General features: G+C 41.1%; 1 protein-coding gene across 8 annotated transcripts in view; it reads right to left on the bottom strand.

Moving 5' to 3' along the window:
• Nucleotides 1–23757, bottom strand: part of ITSN2 (intersectin 2) — an 83806-nt gene extending 60049 nt beyond the window's left edge. For 4 of the 8 annotated variants that reach the window (XM_054822571.1, XM_054822573.1, XM_054822576.1 and 1 more), the window contains exons 1-2: nucleotides 23659–23757; nucleotides 9436–9499 (exon numbers count right to left, since the gene is read on the bottom strand). In XM_054822571.1, coding sequence (XP_054678546.1) covers nucleotides 9436–9466 — 31 coding nt within the window. In that variant the 5' untranslated portion in view covers nucleotides 9467–9499; nucleotides 23659–23757. Of the gene's footprint in view, nucleotides 1–9435; nucleotides 9500–22817; nucleotides 23252–23658 lie in introns of those variants that run through there. The other 4 variants (XM_054822574.1, XM_054822577.1, XM_054822575.1 and 1 more) reach the window with 4 other exon arrangements.
• Between the last annotated feature and the right edge of the window lie 2128 nt (nucleotides 23758–25885).

The raw sequence follows: 25885 nt of genomic DNA, 5'->3' as shown, positions 1-25885 counted from the left end.
TGGAAGCTATGAAAAATTCAAAGTAAGCAATATTATCAAGGCATAAAATAGGCACACTTTGCCAAATTCTCCCCTACCAGCTGCAGAACCTGCCTCCATCTGTTGTTAAGGCGAGCATACTTCCAGCTGACGGACTCCACAGCCTTCCTTCCCAGCATGACACAGAAGATGGAAGATATGCTTACTCTTCAGTTTAGGACAAGTCAGAAGCTTTTTTGGGTAAATTCCTCTCAATCTGTATAGCATCAAAGTTTTCAATGAGGAAAAGAAAAGTTTTTCATCACCATGGGTTGAGGAAAAAGCCCACCAAAGCTTAGACTGAACTTTTCTAATTCTGAAAATGGATTTTTTATGCTGCTGCTGCTCGCCAGCATTCACAAACCCCCCTACAACTTAATTAAAAATTTACAAAAGGACAATTTGTTTAATTATTGTCTAGCAAATCTCTGTGGAATGCAGCAAAACTAATAAGATTCAGGTGAGTTTCCATCTGCAGCAGCTAGTAAATCTTTCCACACCGGCAGAAATGCAGGCAGTAAAAATACCACGCAAGAGGATGCAAAATGAACCTTGAAATTAGGTGGAGTAAAGGAAATGATTCTCCTGCAAAAACATACACTGACATAAAATCAGAGCAGAACTCTGTTCAAGGAATATTAAATACTTTATAGTAATTTTTGTAGTTCTCGTCATTTTCTCGCCATTAGAGTAAAAATGACATTTCCAGGTTCTCAGACTTGAGGAGGAAGTCTGCGACCAGGAGGAAGGCTGATGGGCTATATTTACAATGGAGAGAACTGGGATATAGAGAGACTTGAAAGGAAAGAGAAAAAGAGAAAAAACACCAAATTAAAATAAAAATTAAAAAATACATAGGAAGGGTGGGAGAGGAAGAAAATGAAGAGGCATTTCCTGAATGATCCGCGGAATAAAATTAAATTAGGAGATAACTTAGGAAACAAAACACAGTAACGACGCTGCCAGTTCAGACTGAATATTCGCCTAGCTAAGCTCCCAGCACAGAGTGACAAGCTGAGGCCAACACGTGGTGGTACTTCCCCAGGATGTCTTCTCAGCCCCCAGTGTAGCTCTTGAACCAGAGGTGGTACCTCATTAATGGAAGGAAAATTAACCTATCTCTAATCGCTTAAGGAATCCAAGTAACCTTTTGGCAACCCACAGCTTCCTATGGCTTTCACTGTTTATTTGATACTGTGCAAAGTGCTATTTGTTTGATATCTGCCAATGGTATTTTCATTTGATACTGGTTAATTCTTCTGTTATCAGAGATCCCTTGGCTACAAAATGACGAATGACCTTGAGAAGGTGACATCTACTGTATCCACCATCCCCACCATTTTTTTCCAAGCTGAAAGATCCTAGTCAATGTAATTATTCTTCATATGGAAGCTGCTCCGTATCTTTATTCATTCCTGTTACTCTCTTCCGTGTAATTTCTAGTCCTGACAGAAAGAAAAGATATAGGGAAAACTGCAAGGAAACGCAAAGGTAACAAAAGCAACCATAAGAGTTTGCTTAAACAGTACTCCCTATAATGTTAAATTACTAATTAGCAGAACCTGCCAACTAGATCCAGTACATATACAAGACTATTTTCCCAGCATAGTAGGGAGTTTGATTTTAAATATAATAAATTAAAAATTGCCTAATTTATGTACATAAGACTTGTTCTATCGGTTTATACCATAGTCCCTAATCCTGTCTCCACAGTGGCTCATAGGGCCGCTTACAGAATAGAATTAGGAATAGAGTTCTTCCCTAGGTATTACACTCTCTTAACTGGCAGAAATCAGAAATTTGGGAGACTTCTTGAGCCAAAAAGGCACCAAACCCCCCCTGCATTTAATAGCCATGGCACAGATCCTTCCTCCCCAAGTTTTGATTCCATGTACTTGGAGCTTTGGGTTCCAAAGCATCTTGAGACAGTGAGTCCCAAAACTGAGTTGTTCATTATGTGGGGGGAAAAAAAAAAACCACCACCAAACAAGCCAACCAACCAACTAACCTATTTTCTTCTGCCTGCTTTACGCTCAGTCATCTCACTGGGTATTATTTTCCTTTTCAGTTTCCTTTTCTGAAAAACAGTGAATATTCTTTCCCTGTTACCCTCTTCTATGCTATGACAGCTTTACAGATTTTTATCACATCCTCAGTGGTCTCTTCTCTACACTAAACTAAACAGCTCTAATGCATTTGGTCTCCCTTAACACAGGAGCCACGTTCTCTCTTTGGCCACCTTGTTCACAGGTATCCTTACTCCAAGTCTAATCCTAAGTTTTTCCAGAGCCTCAAGCGTATCAGATCCTGGCAATGGCAGAGTGGATAATTTCCAGAAAGGTGACCGTAGTGGATGCTGAGTTATCTTTTTCAGCTTAGGTTAAAAAGTATCAACCATGTAGTTCTTAATCCAGTCTCAATACAGAGAACATGAGAAATAAGAGGAATAATTCTGGTGGCCTTCCAACCCACATCACCTATAGCAGAAACAGTTTATACATTAATTTGCACCTGTATTTTTTCCCCCAAGCTTGAAGATTTCTTGTGAAATACAGTGTTATAAAAGCACTATCATTTGTTGCATGACAAATTTTACCCGTGGCTCTTAAAAAAATATAAGCCTACTCTTTTCCACGCAGTTATACAAGTATCCACACACACTCTAACAAGCACAGAGTTAATCAGTAATAGTGAAACCACAGCTTTCAGGAAATACATGTTTCCTAGAGAAACAAAAACTGTATTGCAGAGATCACAGTTAAACACAAAATTATGGTTATGAGGAGAAATGCAGAGGAACATGTTAGTACATGCTTTAAAATATACCAAGTATTATTAAAAAACCCTCCAAACTTTTAAACAAATTACTTCAATAAACAGCACTAAGACAGCGCTTGATACTCAGTTAATCTTACCTGTTCTTGAGACTCGCACACACAGAACTTCACTCCCAACTAACCCACAAATGTTTCAAAGTTATTAAAATACCTTCTCGGAAGGTACCTGATAAGAATGCTAGTCCCATGAACACTGATATTCCTTTAGCATTCCCAGGTTTCAACCCTTCTAGCTATCTCAATTACGATTTAAGGTTACTGTTCCATTGTAAGAAAAACAACAGATATCCTAAAGAACCGATGTGGTACATTGAAAAGCCTGAACTTACAATAGTTCCCAATTAAAGTAACACAGCATTATATAAATACATTTGACAGACCACAATGTCTAAAAATGTGTTTATTCTTGTCATTATAATCAGTGGGCTAAACCTGAACTCATTCTGCCAATACCAATTAATATCACCTATGGCCACGATGATCACGGATGACATGGAATCTAGTAGATGTTAAGATGGCACCACTTCACACAATGCTCATCAACCCTAAATTGCAACAACCACACGAAGTGGTTTATCAGAGTAGTACATTTCTCAAACTTCTGGAGCTAACCCTTCAAGGAAATGAAAATTTTAACAGTCAAAGCCCTTTGAAGCTCGGCCATGTGACAGATTTATGTTTCTGTGTCTCTTCATAAGCCTTCAGGCTCTAGCTCCATTTTGGGGAAGGATTTACAGATTGCGTTTGTTTTTTTTTTAATTTGTTTTTTTATATGCTTTGAAGAAAAAACATCAGGAAGTCTCACTGAAATCTAAAATTAATAAAGCAGCTTGCATTATAGTAGTAGTATTCCAGATAAAATCCGTCCTGGGTTCCTCACTCAGTGTAATCTTACGTTATAAAAGCTAACACATGATACTAACAAAGTAAAATCTTGGCAAAATAAAGCAGCTATAGGCTTAAAGTACGTTCATGGATGAAGATCTAACACTAATCTTCACTAGGTTATCATCTAATTTTTCATTTAGTTTATTTTTTACATTTTAGGAGCATAGGATTGGAAGGGACTTCCAAGGTCACCATGTCCAGACTGCTGCTACTCCAAGAAACTCTAATTCATTAATTCCTTCCTAAAATGCAAGCTCTGCCTTAAGGCGATCACACATTTTCCTTGACCATGGTCCAGAACATCACTGCTGACAGAACCGTTGCCATTTCCAGACCAACTGCACCAACAGCTGATTCATCTCTATTTAACCTTGTGCTAACGTACTTAAAGAAGTTATTTTCCCTCCTTAATGTTTCTCTTCCTAATCAGAAAAAATAAAGACCAAATTTATTTATTGTAAAGTAAATACAATGAAATAAAAAAACCCCAAACCAGTAAGCTTTTATTTAACAAAGCAAATCTCTTTAGTCTTTCTCAACATTTAATTCATTTCTGCTAGATAACACTGAAACCTAACTGCATCTATTACACATTCTGGGTTTTTTCCCTCCTAAGCAGATAACCCAAATTCTACCCTATATCCCACAAGATGTCTCATCAGTGCCTTATGCAATAGCACACAGTGCTCCCTGTTTCACCCTCCACATTTTAGGATGCATTTCCTTTCCCTCAAATCAAGTAATTATTACGTGATTAACTAATACATCCGGTTGTCTTCCTCCTTAGTCACAGCCAACTGCTGAGTTCCCAGCATACAACAAAAATTCTTCCAGCCCATAATGGCATGACTAAAAAGCTATTTGAAGACAGCACAACAGAAACATGATGAAATTTAACCAATGATATGCAGTTCATACTGTATAATTCTGGCTGGAAAATGACTCCTAAGTTTATGTCATCAGCCAATTTAACTAGCATACATTTACTTTTTACTGATGATGTTGCCATAAATAATAACAACTGAGACCAGTCTCAAAGTAAAAAATCCATGAAGAATATCACTATTACAACTTCCTAGCGTAAAATTTGCATTTTCTCTTCCTTTTAGCCAGTTATTTCTCTAATGAAGTCCAAACAAGGGATCTGTTACACTTTGCCTACAAAATTCAGTTCCTGAAGAAGGCATAAGGTGCAACCTTCCTTTGTTAAAACCTAGTTCCATTTAACATTTACCTCCATGGCTAATTAATTCTTCCGTCCGAGATTTCCTCTTACATCTTCCATGTGAATCATACTATCCTCATAATTAAATACGAGTAAGACACTTTGTATTCTGCAATCCTATAGCACAATTTCTGATTTGTTAGGATCAAAGAAAACATATAATAAGGCACACACAATTGGAAATCTAATTTTTTGCAGGATGTGATAGTGGAAGATATAAGCCACTCTGGCTGGAACATATGAATTTTGCTCCTATCAACTGAAAACACTGTCCTCACTGAAAAGTGAGTGGAAGGATTAATTTACAAGTAAGGTCACAGGAAATATTTGTCCTTGTCTTAGAATTTATTTCCTTTTCCTTCTTTTAGATGGCAGAACAAGTTCTGATACTTTCTTTGCAGGGTCTAACTCAGCTTAGTATCTTTATCTACACTTGTTGATAGCCAAGTCTACAGTTTCCATATCTACAGTGCACACAAGGTGAAGAGTCAGGTTGCATTCAAGTAGTTTTAAACTGAACTGTGATAACCAGGGTTCCTCCTAATTCAAACAAATTCAGACCACAGATCTTGAAAGACTTTTTTTAATAGAGAAGATGCAGCAGAACTTAGCATCAGTGAGTGTTTTACCCTTGACATCAGTGGAACCAGGACCTCATTCAACCCATTCATGTCTACTCTAGTCTCCAACACACCTAAGTGTGGGGACACAAAACTCAGTTCTGTTCGCAGCAGCATAAAACCCGGTTTGACTTACGAAGGTTAAAAAGCATGTGAAATGAGTTATTGCACCTCGGTTTATCAGAGGTATTTTCCTGCTGGACCACAAAAAAATTGTATCAAAAGGAAACAGGTGGTAGGAGGGAAGAGGCAGGACAAATAAAAACATAAACAAAAAAAGCACAGCCCAAAAATTCCAATGGTACTTAAGGAAACAATGTGAAAGATATTGATCGGCAAATACTGCTTTCCTTGTTCCAGCTGGACCGTCAAGATTAAATTTCCCCAACCCAAGACCCAGCATCAGTATGGATATTAAGCCCTGGAAAAAAAAAAAATAAATCTAGCCTACAGAAGGCGGCAAGTTAGGAGAACAGCAACATCTTGCAACTGCTCTCCAGCTGTAAAAAAGGAATCCCGTGGCAGTGAGGGCTACTTCTTCCTGCTCTGAGATAAAGACAACAATAACGGAGACAAATTCAGTGGAACTGCCTTTTAACCTATTAAAACCTTTATCCTTTTAACTGTTGTTTGTGGTTAGTGTATTAACTCCTTCTTTAGAAATACAATTGTTGAAGGTATTTGTTATTTAGTGTAACTAAATGCCATTTCCAAAAGCTTTCGCAAGACTTGGGATGAATTCCTAAGAAAGTTTTGTCCAGATGGAGAATTGTATGTAAGGAGAATAAACCAGCAGAAACTGGGTTTGTTTTGTCATTTTCACAGAGATAATGATCAATAGTCAGACAGTTACAGGATAAAACTAAATCCTCAGTAGGGAACCCTTGATCATGTTTGAGGACTGAGGAGATGGATATGCCAGGAGTGGCTCTTTGATAGAACTGGACTCCACGGAAATAAACGTCTGCGATCCATCTGCTGCTCTATGTATATTTTGTATACACAAACAAACTTAAGAAGAAACTTATGTTACCCAGCCTTGCCGGTTCATATAAAATGTCACCACAACCTTTACATTTTGGACGGGAGATAAATTTGTAAAAACTGGCAGGTCTGCCCTGAGTTCCAGAAAAAGCAACATGCACTCTAAGTTCTGCTTTTCCACTTTGAATTTCCAGCCTGTTAGTAAGGCATCCACAAAGGTCACCTTGGACAGAAATGGAGAGCCAAAGGGAACTCCCTTCTGTTCACTGTGTCCTTTCATGACTTTAGAGAAGAAATGTAAGCAGTCTAGCAAGAGCGTGTGCCCCTAGAGCACACAACACCTCAATGAGCTGAAGTTACATGTGGCCACATAATTAAAAAAGAATATGCCAGTCACAGTTTGGCCATCAGCCACATGGCTGAGGCTGGAGAATCTTGGGAGCCTGCTCTGGTGGAGGCAGTAGCTCTGAGTAAAAGCTCAAGGTGCCTTCAATGAGGTTGAGTCCCTCAACTGGAACTCAAGCGCACTACTCAGTCACCCTTCCGTCTTGAGGTCCTGCACGGACTTCCCTTTCTCTGCTTAGGTTGGTAAATAAAGTGTTGGAGCATCTTCTACTTGTATTTGTCAGAGATGATCTGAGTATCATGCTTTGTCATTTGAACCCTGCAGTGCTCGAACTCGGTGACACCCTGTGTCGTAATCACTCACTTGTACACACACCCACTCCATGCTCTCCACTCACTTTTCCGTAACACTGAATGCCAAAAATAATCCTAAACCAGAAACTACTTCATGCCTTATATTACTAATGAACTAAAAGCTACGAATATTGTACCTTGACAAGAGGTTTTTTCCCCAGAAGAAAAACACCATTTTCCACTAGAAGGATATAGAAGGAAAGGGTCAACGCTCTGCTAATACAAAGGTGTGGCAGGCAGCCAGTGCTCTCAGGCTGCAGCAATGCCTAATGGTTTAGTTGCCTCACGCATAACCTCATTCTTCATCTCCTGCTTGAAGTCACTACCAAGGTCTAGCAACATAATTAGAGGTTTCCATTGAGCAATGAGTGGTGAATGCAGGTGATCTACTTTGAATGCAAACAACAGTGGTAGTAAGTAACAGGGCAGAGGAACACAGATTAGAGAAGAACAATTTCAACAGCAAAGGTTGCTCAGTATTTACCAGGAAATCACATTACTTTTTTTCCCACCTGACTTGTTTGAAATTTAATCCATCCTGATAAGAAATATGACTGCAAAACTACATACAGTCATTGACATATTCTGTGAGGAATAGTTTAACTATTGTCTGGTATCTCTCCTACTCTTACTTGCATCCTCTCACTGTGTTTTTCAACACAGTAAAATCCTGCGAGGGGAAAGGCTGCATCTTGTGGCACCGTTCCTTTTGCGAGTGGTGGACAGTACTGCCCAAGGGATTTCAGATCAAGGAAAGGATTGCTCTCCCAAACTAAGACTTCTGAGATCAAGTCATGTACATGCTCAGTGCTGTCAATATACTTGCAATCCTCCACCAGAACCAAGGAGTAAAAAGCCAAACCAAAAAGACACCAAATAGTTTATGCATAAATCAACCATGGAGACCAGCAAGAACATAAATCTGTATCCTCCTTGAAGAGAGGTTTTGTTAGTTTAAGTTGAGGAGCAAAAAGCATGTGGCAATTCAAAAAAATGCTTTTTCATTATGTCCATGAAAGTAGAAAAAAAATAATCTGGTGTTTAGTTTTTTCCCTATTATATACAATATATTGACTCCTTTTATTTCTCTTTTATTGTTAAGTCTCTGTGAAATGAAGTCTGGAACAAACTGTAGCTGACTGTATAAAAAAGGTGTTGATCACACCAATTATTTTTTCATAAAATGTTTTATGCGCACGTGAAACAGATGTGTAAAACAGAGGCTTAATTTGAAATCTGAACATTATTCTTACGCAAAACACACTTCCCCTTACCTAATTAATGTCAGCAGTGATGATTTTCTAAATTAGTTAAATAAAGACCTCCCCAGTCCTGCATTAACCTTCACAGATAAATTAAATAAGAAATACTTTTTCTTATATCTATTTCCCTATTTTTATCGGGAGAAATATTCCCTATATGGAATGTCTGAAGTGCAAAGCATTGTTCCTATACTTGTCTCTTCATTTTGGCCAGCTCTGTAACAACAACATGTAAACATCAAATTTCTCATCAGATACTACAAATTGTGTCTTCACAAATAAGCTTGCTGTAGAAATAAAGAGCTCCAACACATACATACACACACAAAGAATTTTAAAGTTTCATCTCTCTCATGTCTTTGAAAGGAAATCACCAAGAGACAAATCCCAAAGTTGCTATAGTAGATGGGGCACAGAATCAAGAGGAAATTTTTTTTTTTTTTTGAGAAAGACTGATTATTTTAGTCAAGGTAGCAAATTCCTTAACACATTCAAATATTTTGGTTTAAAATAAATAGCGTAATATAATGAAACACATTTTGTGCTGAATTACGTAACAGGAAAGGTATGCAAGTTCAATCAACTATTACTTAGCATATTCCTCACTTGAAGTCAGACAGTATTCACACTACAAGTCACACATTCCTCAACCCTTTAAACGATCTGAGATTACTAGATGCTCCAGGCATATCTGTACTCCAAATTACACTGCAGTAATGCTTCTACTCAATTCCTCCGTCTTACAGTACAAGTTCAGCTACAGGAAGCTATCTGCAGCAAACTGACCATAACGCTGCTGCAGGTACTGAAATCAGCATATTTAAAAAAAAAACCCAAACAACAATAAAATAAAGACAAGTGCTCCCAACCCCTACCTAAACAAACCGACCCGAGCTACTCACCATTCACGGCTGTGGGAAACTGAGCCATCATGGTCTTGAATATTCCTTGCTAGCTCTTAGCCATCTGCAACATAAAAACATTGTGCGATTAATAATGCAACAAGGGCAAAACGTAGCTCTGCGCTCCCGCTGAGCAGGGGGAATGTCTGTCCCCTTTAGCTCACACTTCCGATAGCAAACAATGCCAGGCTTCAGGCTGCTGCTGAACAAGCTGAATTTACATTTGGGAGGGGGTGGGGGAATTTTTTTTTTCTTCTTTTTTTTTTTTTTTTTTAATAGGGTATGCAGTGCAGTCCTGAACCTAGTGGCACATTCTTAAAGGAAAACAGTACCAACTGTTTAGCAACTGCTGCATAATGTACACAAACAGTTGACAACATGTCAGAACATATGGTGTGGAGAACAGCCCTCTCCTGGCAGGAGGACAGACTCAGGGTCCCAGCAGATCTTTTTCCAGCTCTCCCTGGTAAGTATTTATGCATATCATAAAAAAAGTTCAATGCACAGCTCCGTAACTGAATGCTTCTGCTGAGAAAAGTGGAAGAACAATTATCATTCGAATTCACCCATTCCACTATTCCATGCACTACTTATAAAGAAAACACTCTTACGTGATATATTAAAAAAAATGACTTGTCCTAATAAAAATTTGTAATCACCCATAACTAACATAATGAAGTTTATGCCCTCTCTTGAGCTATTACATAAAGACTCAAAAGCAGCATTTAAAGGAGTCTAATATAATTTACTTTCAGAATGTCTTTCTTTGTTTTTCTAGTATGTATCCTTTCAAGAGTTCCTGTATTAATATTCTTAATTCTTTAGAATTGCAAAATATTCACTAATACTTATCTGAGGGATAAGCAGAAGCACCACTATACAAACACAGAACTAAGACAATGCAGCGAGCTTTTGCTTTGGATGAGATAATTTTAATTAAATACTTAAATTTATACATCATTATCCTGTGCTCTACATGGAGAAACTGTGTTCAGGATGAAGCTACAAAAATGAACCTTTTATTTTAACTTAAAAATAAAAATCACATCTCAGATCCCCCTGTCACTGCCTCTTAAGACACCAAATCTTTTCCCCCCACCAAAAAAAACCCCTTCACCACTCAATATAACCACAAATTTTAATATTAAGTACAGAAATATCACATCCCCCACACTGCCTCCCCCTGCAAGGAAACTCCTGCACATCTCATCACAAAAATCACACAACTGGAAAGCAGTCTGGTTTCATGTGTGGACAGGAAAGCATTTTTTGTATTTATTGCACATTTCTGCAATGAAAATAAAAATCTCTGGGATCAGTTGTTAACAAATATATTTTACATTATTATTATATTTGTTTATATGTTTATATATTACTTGTATTATTATTTATATATCCTATAAATAACATCTAAAATCATGCTACTGTAATAGGCCACAAATCAATCATTCTCACTGGGTCTTTTCTAAACCTCACAGCCGCATGTGTACCTGGTCTGCCCCAAATGAATGAATATTTTATCGGAAGTTATCTGGCTCTGTGTTGCTTATATAATTGTCCAATGAGGAATATATATATATTTTTTTTTTTTAATCTGACACATTAGAGACCAGGGTCATTAAGACACTTGACATTCCAGGGATTTTTTATATACATTATACATACATAAATTTGTGTATACACACACACATATACATATATATATATATTAAAAAAAGTAAATGGAATGATTGGCGAGCCCAAATGATCTCTCAGGGTGACATTAGGTATGAGCTGCAGAAAGATGAAAAAAGGAAGTGTGGCTCTATTCCAAGACATGAGTTCTAAAACAAATTGGAGTATTTTTAGGTTGCTTCCAGCATCCCTTCCTAGGCCTTACCAGCAACCTACCAAGAGACACTTGAAATCTATATATAGCTTTGCTGAAAAATGCTTCCAATGTTGTTAAACATTTCAACAGCACATTTCTCTGCAAAAGCTGTTCTGTCAAGGGCTAAAAGAGAACCCGAAACCACGACACAGAAGCAAGATGGTGGTGAACATCCCCAGAATCAACAGAGCAAATCTCAGCAGAGCTCTGCCTCGACAGATTTCCACCTGCATGGACTTGTTCTAGATTTACAGTCTTATTGGATAAAGGCTACACATCTGATCTTTTTTCCAACATCTTTTATTCTCTAATTTTGAGATGGCTTTTAGGGTTTTTAAAATGAGTAATTACAAAAGAATTATGGAACCACAGAATATCCAAGTTGGAAGGGACCCATGATGATCATTCAAATCCAACTTCAGACTCCACAGAGGACAACCTAAAAGTTAAACCATCTAAGAGCGTTGTCCAAACACTTCATGAACACCAACTGGCTTGGGGCCACGACCACTTCCCTGGGGAGCCTGTTCCAGTGCATGACCACCCTCTCAGTGGAGAACTTTTTCCCAATACGCAATCTTAACTTCCTCTGACGCAGCTTTAGGCCATTTCCCCATGTCCTATTACCAGACAGAAGAGACCAGCACCTCCCTTGTCGCTCCTCCTTATGAGGAAGCTGTAGACAGCAATGAGGTCACCCCTCAATCTCTTCTTCTCTAAGCTGAACAGACGTGGTATCCTCAGCTGCTCCTCGTAAGTCTTGCCCTCTAGTCCTTTCACCATCTTTGTTGCCCTCCGTTGGACACATTCTGATATTTTTATATCCTTCTTACACTGTGGAGCCCAAAACTGCACACAGTACTCAAGGTGAGGCCTCACAATACAAGTCAGATAATTATCAGACAATACAAGTCTGATAACAAACTGATTAATTCTTAAAGCCCAAAATCTTAAGATATATTTTTAAAATACTTTATACAACTTACAGCTATAGAGAAAGCCTGACTTTGCCTTATTTGGTTTTGCTGAAATGGCTCATACATATTGGCTTTCTAAACTCCCAACTGCTGACCACAAGTGGGAGAATTAACCTGGGCAGCTTCATGCATACAAAACGTGTAAACCACCTCTCCCTCATTTTGATGTCCCCAAGTCTCAACTATATTGTATTTTTCAGCTGGAAAGTTTTGAGGTCGAAGCCCTCACATTAGCTTGGTGAGAGTCTTTCCTATTTATGAAAGCTCTGCATCTACGGAGCACACGTGTTCCCGGTTCATTTTCATCAGTCAGGGTAACTCCAGCCCACTGTTACTGACAGCTCCATATACAGGCAACTACCTTTCACTAATGTGTAAGACAAGTGATATCTACCCTGGACTGCATCAAAACATTCTCCTCCTCTACTCCGCTCTCGTCAGACCCCACCTGGAGTACTCCATCCAGCTCTGAGGCTCCCAACATAAGAAAGACATGGACCTGCTGGAGTGAGTCCAGAGGAGGCCACAAAGATGATCTGAGGGCTGGAGCACCTCTCCTATGAGGACAGGCTGAGAGAGTTGGGGTTGTTCAGGCTGGAGAAGAGAAGGCTCCAGGGAGACCTTACTGCAGCCTTCCAGTACCCAAAGGGGTCTACAGGAAAGCTGGAGAGGCACTATTTACAAGGGCGTGGAGTAATAGGAAGAGGGCAGATTCAGATTAGATGTTAGGAAAAAAAATTCTTAACTGTGACGGTGGTGAGGCACTGGAACAGGTGGCCCAGAGAAGCTGTGGATGCCCCCTCCCTGGAAGTGTTCAAGGCCAGGTTGGATGGGGCTTTGGGTAACCTGGTCTAGTGGAGGGTGTCCCTGCCCATGGCAGGGAGGTTGGACTAGATGATCTCTAAAGGTCCCTTCCAACCCAAAACATTCTGTAATCATAGAAGTTTCATAGCTCACATCAAGCAGAACTAGAAACCGTAGCCAGGACACTGAATACAGCACACCCAAGTTATCATCCATAGCACTATCTGTCCTCTCAAAACAAAGAGTCTAACATCAGATGTTTCTAATACCACACTGTTTGATATTCTGTTCCAGTGCAGCACTCTCAAAAATAATGCCCAGCCCAAATTATCAACACAGGTTTTTTCAGCATACCTGAAAATTTGCCAAGTTTCCCAAGCCTGGGCTGACCCAGCCTGGTAAGTCTGCACTGGGCATTGCCATGTAGATGCACCAAGCTTAGGTCCAAAACCAAGAGGGAACTGCCCAACAGATCTGCACTAAGAGCACATCACACCAATGAGATGAGATTAAACCATGATTTAGCTCTGTCGTCTCACTATTATGTCTATAGGCAGATCTTGTCATATTTTAAAACACTAGACCTGAAGGGCACCAAAACCCTCCTACATTAACCCCCACACATAATACCGAAAACTACAACCTTACAGAAGCAACCAGGAATCACAGACCAGGGTGCCCAAAGCTCCATCCAGCCTGGCCTTGAACACTTCCAGGAGGGGACATCCACAACTTCTCTGGGCAACCTGTTCCAATGTCTCACCATCCTCACAACAAATAATTTCTTCCTAATATCTAATCTAAACGTACCTTACTTCAGCTCAAGGCCATTGCCCCTTGTCCTATCACTACATGCCCTTGTAAAAAGTACCTTTTTTTTTTTTTTTTTTTACAGGATTTCAGATCGCACCACCACTGAGACCCCGTTCTGTCCCTTTGCACAGATCTGTTTCATCAGGGTTACATCAAGCACGCATGCTTCTCTGGGAAGAGAAATTTGCTTCTCTGGGAAGAAAATCTGTGACAGATTCTGAAGTTGTACCGAAAGGTAAAAAAAAAAAAAGGAAAAATAAAAGTATCACTGCAACATAATTTTCCCTTATTCAATTTTTTAGGGAAGGAGGAAACAGCCCAGTAAACTCAAAGTCTACATGCATTTTTCAAAGATCTGTGGAAACAATCCTTCCCAAAGAATGGAGCTTGCCCTCAGTAAGTATTCTGTCTTCTACATTTTCACAGCAGGCCCAAAAGGCTTGGATATTATGCATATATCAAAGCTAAATGCAGCTTATTTTCATAAATTCCAAATAAAGTTGCTCTAGTCACTATCTGTAAAAGCACCTTGCACCTTTAGGACACAGGTGTGCATCACTTATTTACCAAGGGAAATCTCAGCAAAATATTCTCACTTTAGGCCAAACTTACTTTTTTTTTTTAAAAACTCTGGTAACTTTTAATCATTAACCAAAGTGAAAGCTGTACATTTCCCTTTTTACACAATACTACAGAGAAACCCAATGCCTTATAAAAAACATTTACTGAAGAAAAAAAAATCAAAAGACTACAACTAGTGTCCCAAAAAGATTATATAAATGAAAAAATGGCCATCACAACCAGAGTATCTCACAGAAAATTATTTTTTTCTGCAAAATGTTCTAGGAGAGGCGCTTGGTGAACTCAGTTATCAGTCGTAAGAAACTGGCAGCCACAGCATGAAATCCACGTTGTAACAAAACAGGATCAGACATCCCTGTAGATGACATTAAGCCCTGCTGCCATTTAGGGTGAAAACAGGAAAACTTGGATGTTACGTTTAAATAGCAGAACGGCAAGTTCTTGTAAACAAACCATCTGCCTAGTCCCTATGTTTAAAGCACTAATTGTTTTCACAATCTGACCTGCCAAACTGCAACTTCTGCTCCCTCTCTCAGTGTTCCTTATAGCCAATACAAGTTGAGTAAAGAAACGAGGAGATTGCAAGAAGGAGAGGGGACCTTACGACCATGCTGAAAGCATTAGAAAACATTAGAGCTGGGCAGACTGCAGGAAAATGGGAAAAGAAAAAGCTTTTTTTTCCACCATAGGCATACTGCCTTTTTATGAAAAACAGTCTTACCACAATTGTTGTTAATACTTGAATCAATTTTTTTTTTCCAAAATAATTCTCAGAAAAACCACAGCCACACAGTATTAGGAGGAACGAAGGTCTGGCGCATCAGGCTCTGTCCCACCAGTTTTAACTGGAAGAAAGCAGTAGATACCGTAGAAGCAGCATGTATGGATACACTACTACTCCTTTGCTTTTCTCAAGGATGGAAAGAAGATATATAGCAGATTTTTGCTGTAAGAACCAATTAGCAAGGACAGAGATTGCAGTACTAGTTGACTGACTCTTTGCAACACCTGTAGATCTGGACAACACAACTGCTCATCAGTGTTTGCAAAGCAAACAGTGACAGTGTTGTAATAGCTCATGTAGTTGTTCTATGCTTTTTTTTTTTTGGATTATCCTCTTGAAAATCAGAGAATAATAAGCATTAGTAAGGCATTATAAACCAGCACAGTCTAAAATTTCTCCTTGTTCAAGGCCTATCGGTAGAAAAGTTTACCAATTTTAAAAAAAAAAAAAAAAAAGAAAACACAACATTTTGGCAGGCCAAGAATTTATCTCCTTTATACAGTGGAGTTATACACAGTGACATGGCCTTTTCAAAATGTACTGTGGCCAGCTTCACGAAGTCCACCCACTCTGATAACGAATGACATTAGTAACAAAACGAAGAAGTTGATCCCCGATGGCTAGCTCTTCCTGCTCCCCTCTGTTACTGTGGATGAGTACTGCAAGCCTTAGTTAATATTTTGACATTTCAAGAAAAACAGTGTAAATATTTTACTACTTAACCCTATGGTACTAAGTCCCTTGCTCACTATTACAGAGCAACTTGCTTCCAAACAGTGATTCAGACAGAATGCACAAAGTATTTTTTTCTGACAAATATCCTTCTGCCCACCTTGCCTGACTAACAGGCTTTCTGAATAAACTGACCATGCAAAATGGATGCCACACAAAATACAAGAATCTCTGTTTCTGTTTAAAAAACATAATTGTGTGGTCAGTATTGATGGGTTTACTCCCTTTCTTACACAGCTGCTCAGCTGTGAAAGCACCCATTCAAAGTATCAACACCCAGTTCAACTCTCTCCTCTGTCTCTGGAGATTGAAACCGATCTTTCCTTCCTCCTAGGAGAAGGCTTTCCCACATTTTATTGCACAGTCATTTAAGGAAACCCATGCACAGTGTTCAGAATAGTAATGTCAACTCAGGACTTCAACCTCCTACATGAAATTCTCTAGCATTAAGCCAGAGAGCCACGGGTCCCTCTCTGTCCATGCCCCTGCAGCTTCGATGCTTCTTTGGAAAGAAGAAGAAATTTTGAAGAAGGAGGGAATGAGAAGCCCACATCAGGAAGCTCACTGTTTAAATCCCTGGCCATTCTCCCAGGAGACGCATACAAGAACTTCCTCAGGAAAAGATGGGAATTGAACCCAGCTCTGTCACGCCCTGGAAGAATACATTCACTAACCTGATGCCAGACAGAGAGACAGCACCACCTCTGCTTGCTTTACTTAAAAAAGGAAAAGAAAAAAGAAAAAAAGCAAAAAGCACAGGGTAGATTATTTATAAGATTTGTTTTAAAGGCTTTGAGCTTCTGCCTTTGAGAAGGAACTCCAGGCTGCATATCACAACCTTTCCAGAGAGCTGAGATACCCTTGTTCCTGAATGGGTGGCAACTTAAAATACACACGTGTCTTTTTTGCTTCCTACTTTCTGATTTACATGACTCCTCGCTCCATATGCTGTTTTTTCTAGATCCTGTTTTGAGACACATCAATTCTCACATCTAATTATTTGCAAGTATTGTAAAAAAGCCCTACGATGCTGTTTGGTGAGGTGAGGTCCACACACCTTGATACCTGCAGTTCTCCACTTCCACATTGCGACTCCTAATTTATGTCAATGTGGACTTCAGAAAAATATACATCTTTGATGAGTTTTCTCTTCTTTTTGTTATTTTCTTACTTCAATCATGACTGGAAATATTCAGAACATATTACTTAAGTGCTTATCCATTTGAAATCTTGTCATCTTAGAGGAAATTTTTGAGCCCCCTCCTGCCCTTCCATCAGGAGCACTAGCGAAATCTGCCTCCTAACAGAAAAAACAAACAAACAAAAAAACCAACATAAGAATTCTTACGTTACCTTCTCCTTATGATACAAGAGCTGCTACTTAACTTGTTACTTGGCTTTCAGTTCCAGATAACAGGGCAAAACACACAGCTCATCTAATGGACTGCTACAGCTAAGCATAAAACAAAAGATACAGAACACGCGGGCAGTTTTCTATGCTCAGCAGAGAACAATCTTTCACTATTTGTAAAACTAATGAAGGTAAAACATTCAGCGAGACTTGGATTCACATTTTAGGTATCTGTTTTCAAGCTGGGCAGGTGCACAAAACCATCGCAGGCTTAACTTCTCAAAACTGAATGAGATGACAAGCTGAGAGGAGACAGGCCACAAGAGGCCTTTAAAGCAAAGAAGTGTAGTTTATCTTTGATGAAACAAACCCCAGGGAAATCTCATGGGACGAAAAAGCAAAGACCAGCATAAGGCAGTCAAACCAAGAAAAATTATCTAGATAGCATTTTTTCAGATGGGCAACGGATGGCTAAAAATGCATTCCCCAAAGCGAGATAGAAGAGCATGGGTGTAATGGAGGTCCCAGAGATCCCACCCAGTATGGAAGCCCTGGGAGGCACACTGGTCCCAGGCTGGACATGGCACCCAGGCAGCATGGCCACAGCACCTCCTGCCTGCCCCAGCTGAAGCCTCCTGCTTCTGGCCCAGCTCTCAGTCCCATCCACGCTGTATTAGCAAGAACAGTCCTTCAAAGCATCCAGTTGAAATTTGGTCTCTTAACCTTTAACGCTAAACTCTACAGCATACAGTAATAGTTTTGCCGACTACAAATTAATTTCGTGAACTTAGGGAATCAATTATCACCTGAGTTAGACACACATCTCAATGTCACATAAAGTCCCTATGAGCAAAAGTATATCTCAGTTAGTAAGACACTTGTCCTTATCTTAAGAAACTCATAATATTATGACTACACTAAGAGTATAGTGGAAACAGCAAGAGAGTTTTAGATTTTGATTAGTAAAATTCTTGACCTTTGAAAGATAAGACTAAAAGTATTCTTTACATCAGCTCTGATTCTTGATAGATTTATTAGTATAGCCATTAGAGGTCATTTTTTTGCATTCCAATTGCAATATTTTTAGAAACAAAGAATAACTCCCATTTCCTGTTCTTCCCTTACTTCATGTGTATGCTGTTGAATCACTAACTGCAAATATCACTCATGACTGGTGCCACAGAATTTCACAAGGTCCACTTGCATCAGCCTTGAAAATTTTCACTAGAAGAGCCAGCTCAGAATTATTATCTGCTATTTCTGAAGCTGAAGCAACAACATCCCGTATCAAAAAGTCTCAAGTAAAACTGGCTGCTCTCAGAATCACCATTCCAAAGATGATGTGACTTATCTGGATCAACCGTGTTTTTTCACCTATCTGTAACTGCAAAAACATTTAAAAATAGTTCTCAGGTAATTGTCCTCTATTAGGTAATTCCAATGGGTTGTGCTGCCAGTGTCATCACGTTACATCATTTGAATTTCGTGTGGTGTTCTGAAAATAAGATTTACACAACACTGTGCTCATCTATCTATGTGTTCAATCCATTACTTTAAGATCCAAGTAACCAACCTAGCCAGGCTGTGTTCCTATATTGACAAAGTCTTGAATATTCTGAATTTGAAAAAAAAAAAGAGATTTCATCAGCTCCACTTTTACTTTATTATTTTTAAGTGACCTAAACCTCAGCTTTTGAACATTTGGTGCTAATGGTAAAACAGTACCAGAAGAATAAGTTACTACAGCCTTTGTATGATCCTGCAATAGGCAATGAAACAAAGTATGCATGGATGTAAGAATAATCAAAGATGCCTCATGAAATAAAGTCACCTATCTTGTTTCCTAGAGAAAGACTTACCCTTAAATAAATCTGAGAATAAAAAAAATAAATCCTGATAGTTAATCAATGAAAGGAGTTACATGCTAGTAACTAGCACGCTTAAATTCTTAGCTTGGCTTTCTAAGGGTATGAGACACGAGTAGTTAATGTGTACTTTGATGAATCCCATCATCCAACATGAGCCAAACTTAACAGAAGGGTGGACTTTGCAAAGATCTTAACTGTTTACAAGATTCATGAAAACAGGCAACCAGACAGAGAAGACACTACCAAATTTAGTGCCTCCATTAATGAGAAAGACTCTTGTATGTTTGAGTACCAATATTAGACATCGGACAATCCAGAGCTGCAAGATGTTCTAAACATACTGACGGTGAGAAGAACTTCAACACAAGCTTACATCTGATTAGATTCAGACAGCCAACGCTGCAGAAAACAAGGCTTCACTAGTGGCACTGCTCACAGCTGGCTTAAAATTTCAGTTTACGTTGGTCCACTGCTGGAAGGAACTTGAACTTACAAGTAGAGGTAAGCCTCCCAGTTCTATGCTGATCAGGATTCAAAAACAGATTTCCAGAGGCAGATTTCCAGGCATCTGCAACTAAGCATTTGAAAATTTTGTGGTCACTTAAACCAGCTGCCTGGCACTTCCAAAAATCTGACCAGGCACTCTAACAAGAATGCTGCCCCCAAAATAGTCTGTTTCATCATCTGTCACCAACCAGGGTACGCAAGAAAAATGCATTTTTAAAAGGTGAAGTTAAAGGGTGATAACACGTTTTTAAAGCCAAAAAGAAGACAGTACCTACCCCATTTCACCCCATACCTAGGGTCAACCTCTCAGCCTCAAAGTAGACTTTGTGTTAAGCATTTTACTGACAAGTGATAGTGCTTGAAATAGGTCAGTCAGTCATAAAAAAAAGAGAATTCTCTAATTAGCTATACATTATCTTTGTTATCTTTATAATCACCAATCATCACTTAAAGATGAGAAAGGTAAAGAAAGGTCATCGACTTTGCCACATCATTCAGCCATGTGAAATGAGCCCTCCAGTCTAAAAGCAACTTCACAAAGTCAGCAACGTACTGCTCTCATAATTTTCACAAAAGGACTATGTTTATGTCAAGCTTCTCCCCAAAACTTAAAAGCATGGTGGGATCCAGAATATACCTTGCCAAGAGATGTGGCACTACACCAAACTGAAAGCAGCTTTCAGAAGTCAACATAAAGTAACTTGAAAACAAGTATAGCAGTCGCATACACCTATGTGGAACAAATCACAGCACCAGCGCTGCCAAGAACACTGGCTGATGTCACTGCAAGACTAAGCTCTATGATTTTTGAAAGGTCTTGGTGACTGGTCAAGGATGCTGATGATTGGAAAAAGGCAAACATCACACCCTTCTTCTGGAAGGGCAAGAGAGACAGTTCAACAATGCAAAAGGCTGCTAAGTCTGACGTCAGTCCCTGGAAAGATGATGGAGCAAATCCTCCTGGGAGCCATCTACAGATGCTTGGAGAACCAGAAGGTGATGGGAAACTGCCAGCATGCATCCATCCAGGACGAACCACGCCTGATGCATCTCATAGCTTTCTGTGTTGAGAGATGAGTGGCTCTGTGGATGAGGGCAGAGCAGCTTGTTTTGACTTTACAAAGGCTTTCAACAAGGTCACCCACAGTATCCCTAGAGCCAAACTGGTGAAATACAGTTTGAATAGGTTGACTGTAAACAGAGTGGGAAGCTAGCTTGACCACTAGACTCAAGGGGCTGAGATCAACAGTCCAAAATCCATCTGGTTGGAACTAATTATGTTCCACAGGGGCTGATACCATGGCCAGTACTGTTTAATGTCTTCACTGACAATCTGGGCAATGGGATGAGATGCACTCTGAGCAAGTTTGGATACCAAACTGGAGAGGGCTGCCCAGTGAGGTTGTGGGATCTCCACCCTTGAAGGTAGTCCAAATGCAACTAGACATGGCTCTGAGCAACCTGATCTAAGTTGGCCATGCTTTTAGTGAGGGCTGGACCAGATGATCTCCAGAAGTCACTTCGAAATGAAATTATGACTACATTTTAGGTAAATTAAAGTAAATGGAAGCAGTTAAAATCTATTTTTAAAATTGAGATATTTGAGATCTTTACTTTTAATGTTGATTTCTGGCCTACTTTCACTCGAAAGGAAATATGTTCAACTTTTGAACCAGTTTTAAAAAGGCAAAGAGAACAGCTCCAGACTTTAAATCTCCTGAAATGCTATTTTCACAAATTTTACATGCTTACTCTGCGCACAAGAAGAATGGTGAAAAAAATAAGGAGCCGTAAAGCTCTGATAGCACACCACCACCTACGGTAGATGACCCCACATGGTGATTAGCACAAACAAGCTATAGGTACAGTATCTTTATTATTGTTAGTGCTACAGGAACATACTCTTTGTTTATACTACAGTGGCAGCTAACTCAGTCAGGGACACATCCCATACTTTACATCTTGTACAGACAGAGGAGAAAAAGAGTAAACACAATTCCCTCAGGGTAGTAATTAAAAGAAGCATATTCACTTGATCTAATTTAGGTACCTCAGTCAGGATGCTCATGTGACCACAATTTCCATATAGCAGAGAGTGTGGAACAGCCTAAATCCATGTTTGCAGGGATGCATGCGATTCTCTTAACATCACACGGAGCCTAGAGTCTGAACTAAGGTTTCTCTAAATATCCAGAGGTACAGTGGTATAAATGTCTCTCTCAGTTTAGTCAGAATAAAAATAAACCGGACAAACCAAACAAGGACGGTAGAGTGGAAAAATGAGAACAAAAATTAACAAAGTTTAGTAGAAGAATGAAGCCCAGCTAGCTATTTATCCAATTAGTTCCTAATGCTCATTATTTCTAAACATCACCATTGCATCAGTGGCCACAGATGTTTGTTACAGCTACAGTCTTTGAATTACAATCACATTGCAGATGAACAATGTTAAATTCTTGAAAGTAAGGTGCATTTTGTGTACCACTGATGTTATCCACACCGTGCCAAAGCCGTACCGCTTCACATGCTTCGTGCGTTTTCCTGTGTACATACAAGCGTGGGAGCTGCCACCGCCACCACAGGCGAGCAGGAACAAAAACAAGTTTAAGAAACATCGCATTTCCCAAAGAGATGCATACGACAGGGCAGCCTGAACGCAAGGGCGAGCAGCTTGTAACCTCTCCTTCCAGTGTTTCAGATGGGGAATTTCCAAGTGATGTTTAGCAGAACTGCCGTAAGCCTAACTTAAAGATCGCAGGTACTACACAAAGCACAATCTACTTTCAAGTTCTGCAGTGCGACAGACGTCAAAGTGTCAACTGCTATGAAAACCATTTAATGTATTCAAAATAGTGTCTTAATGTTTAGGGAACCGAATCAAGTATCTCAGCCTCATTTTATTTTCTTAATTACTACATGCCGTCATGTGAGACCACGGAAAGCCAGTCTATTTACAGACAAAACACTTTACAAACTTTAACTGCAGAAACCAGCTCACTTTCTCCAAACTCTAGCTTTTCAGAGTAACTACAAGAAACAAAATCTCCATCATCACAATAAATAGGGGTCTCTTAAAAGTTCGAGGTTACCTCACCTCGCCAGAGCTCTCCCTTGGGTAGACAGTGAGCTGTCTGAGCAATGACACCGGTATTTCTTCCCCTCGCAGAGCAGCAATAAAGCAAAGGCGAGCAGCAGCCCCAGCAGCAGGAGCTACCGTCGCTCCTGGCAGCTCTGCCCCGACTGCCGCCTCCCCCGCCCCGCTGACAGGCAGCGGAGCTCACCGGCCAAACTTCACGGCCCGGCGATGAATCCGGCCCCCCGGGAAGAGCAGTTCCCATAGAAACGTTGGAGCGGCTTCCGCCGGGGACGGGACCGCGGCGGGGCCGCGGAGGAGCCGCTGCCCAGCCCGGCTGCCTGACAGCGCCCGGCCCCGCCGCCGGCGGGGGGACTCTCGGCCTCGCCGGGGGGTCGGGCAACTCAGCCGCTCTCCGGCTAGGCGAAACGTATGCAAAACGCTATTTTTAAGAGGCAAAAAACCCCCTAAAAACCGAAACCAAACCGCAAAATCCCACCATCCTCCAAAGGGACACAAAATACAAATAAAGCGGCTTGGCGTAATAGAAACCTCGACTGTTCCCCCCACGCCCGCCCCCTGCCCAGGCGGCTGCTGTGCTCACAAGACGGCAGAACAGACGCTTCCCCGCACGGCAGCACCGAGGCCAGCCGTGCCCCGCCGCCCCGACCCGCAGCGAGGCCCCGCGGGGCGGCCGGGCTGACAGCTCCGCGCCGCCAGAGCTCGCCTCCCTCCCCCTTCGCACTGCACCTCCCTTCCCTTCTCCCGGCCGCCCCCCCCGCGCACTGGGGACGAGGCCGGTCAGGACGCGGCCCCGCTCCTCCAGAAGCGGAGGAGCTGCAGGCCGCCCCGCCGCTTGTACCTGTTGCGCTGCCCGTGAGCGCCTGCTCCGCACGGGCTGCTGCCGCCTCCTCCTCCTCCCGCGGCGGCGGCGTCAGCCCCACAACATGGCGGCGGAGGCGGGGGCCGCTGGGGAAGGAAGAGGGGGGAGGGAGCCGGGGCCGGCGGGCACGGGATGAGGGCGCCGCTGGGTGCCGGCTCCGCGCCCCGCGGTCGTGGGTGTAGGGCGTGGGGTCGGCGCCGTGCCCTTGGCGGAGCTCGACCGCATCCCGAGAGGCGGGCAGACAGCCCCGGGCGAGGGGGGCATCGGTATTTGGGGTGCAAGACCGGAGCCTAAACGAAGGGTCGCCTTGCCCTGGGGTGCTGCCTCGCGGGTCTGGCCCAAGCCAGCCGAACGGTACTACTGGGGAACGACAGAGCTGGTACCACCGCCCGGCCTAACCTCTGCGGCACAGGCGTGGGGGTCGCAGGCAGCGAGCCGTGCTCCAGCCGCCCGTCCGCATCCTTCGCTCCGCGGGACCGTTTCTGCAAAGTGATAAGCTGCCGTTTAAAGACCTTAACTGACGGAAAATGTACCACATCCTTACTAATTTTTTTTCTCATTATCGATTCCAACCACTGCCTTCCCATCTGCCCCATACATTAGTTTTTTCTTTCGTTTTCTAGCTGTATATCTATATTTAGAAAAAAGGGCATTAAACTCTAATCTCGGTCCTATCTTAACTGTTAGTTTCTGTGTACACAGCTAACGCTTCTGGTTTGATCGTTCTGCACAAGCAGGACTCCCAGATTAAGCTAATTTTTCCACGCTGTGCACCCCTGGGAGAGGGATGACAGCACCCTTGGGCGCTCCTCGATGGGAAGCGTGTCCCACTGGAGCACGGGGGAGGAGGAGGCTGGCACAAGGAACTAAATTCGGCTCTTGCGAGGCACTGCTCAGCATACTGAAACATGTAGGGACTCGGGAATTTCTCTTTTAAAAAATTAAAGACGCCTATAGAAAAGAAATGCATGAAAACTGCTATCACTTTTAAACATTAAACATTTTCCTTCTTCAGCAAGTGGATCTTGCTATGTACGGAAGATTACAGCACGTTCCTGCTATGTTTCTGCTGTGTAGATAATTACACATCACCTTCGCGCAGAGCAGCTTTTTCCACTGACTCATTCTTCTGGGTTCTTAATGAGCCTTTCTAGTTTGTTACACCTTTTATCATTCATCTTGATTCCAGAATAGTCGTTACTGTGCCATGTAATGGTCATTGTCACATACTAGCACATGCTACTCCTCGTTTTGTTTAACCATCAAACGTTTGCATTTGCTGTCACAGCTGCCACATTGCACTGGCAGCTTGCATTCGTATTTTTATCCCTCGTGATCTTGTCGGCCCTCGTCTGATTCAATGCTTTTGAAGATACTGTGTTCTCCTTCCTTACTCCCAGCCCAAAAGCACACTTCGTATTTTTGTTTCTATGCACAGCCAGCAAACTCATCTTTGATGCATAGATATTTGCCATGTAGGTGGATTAAAACACACGTTGCTGACTTTGTGATTTAAATCAGCCGCTGAGTCTTGGACTGTTTCGAAGCCATCTGCAGATTTCATGAGCAGTGCTTCATTTAATTCCAAATAATTGACTGAGCTAATAGAGCAGCCCTGGGTCAAGAACAGACTCCTCTGGAGCCTCATTAAAAAGTCTCTCATCTGACGTTTTTCATTTGAATTACTTTCTAATGTCTCCTAAAATGCAGCCTTTAATCCGTTTAGTACATGTAATAGTGACATAGCACAGTTCTAAACGTGACTTTTGTGTAGGCAAGACCTCCAACCTGCTTTGGATTGAAGGTAAGTACTTGCATCAGACCTAACAGTCTGCAGGTTCATTAAGGCTATTGTAGAGAGGATTAAGATAACAATAAACCAGACAGACATGTTTCTTCTCCTAGGAAGAAAAAGATAAGGTAACTGATTACAGCAGTTAAGTGTTAGGAAGGGCAGTGGAAAAATCTGTCAACAAAAGTCTCTCAGAACAGGTTAGACAGATATCTGCAAAGAGTTAAGTAAATACAGTTGGTCCTGCCTTGAACATTGAACTAGGTGTCTTCTCAAGGAACCTCACGGCTCTTTTCTTCTATAATTAATCTTACTGCCAGGCAAACGGACTTGGGCCATGTACTGTGTGACACTGTCCCGCTGGACAAAGGCCATGCAGAAAACTAGGGGGGGAGAGTTGGGAAGCTGTGCCAG

Source organism: Grus americana, chromosome 3 (assembly GCF_028858705.1).
Source record: "Grus americana isolate bGruAme1 chromosome 3, bGruAme1.mat, whole genome shotgun sequence".
Taxonomy (NCBI): Eukaryota; Metazoa; Chordata; class Aves; order Gruiformes; family Gruidae; genus Grus; species Grus americana.
The sequence above is the reverse complement of the archived record's forward strand: the minus strand, read 5'-3'. Positions and strand labels throughout refer to the sequence as shown.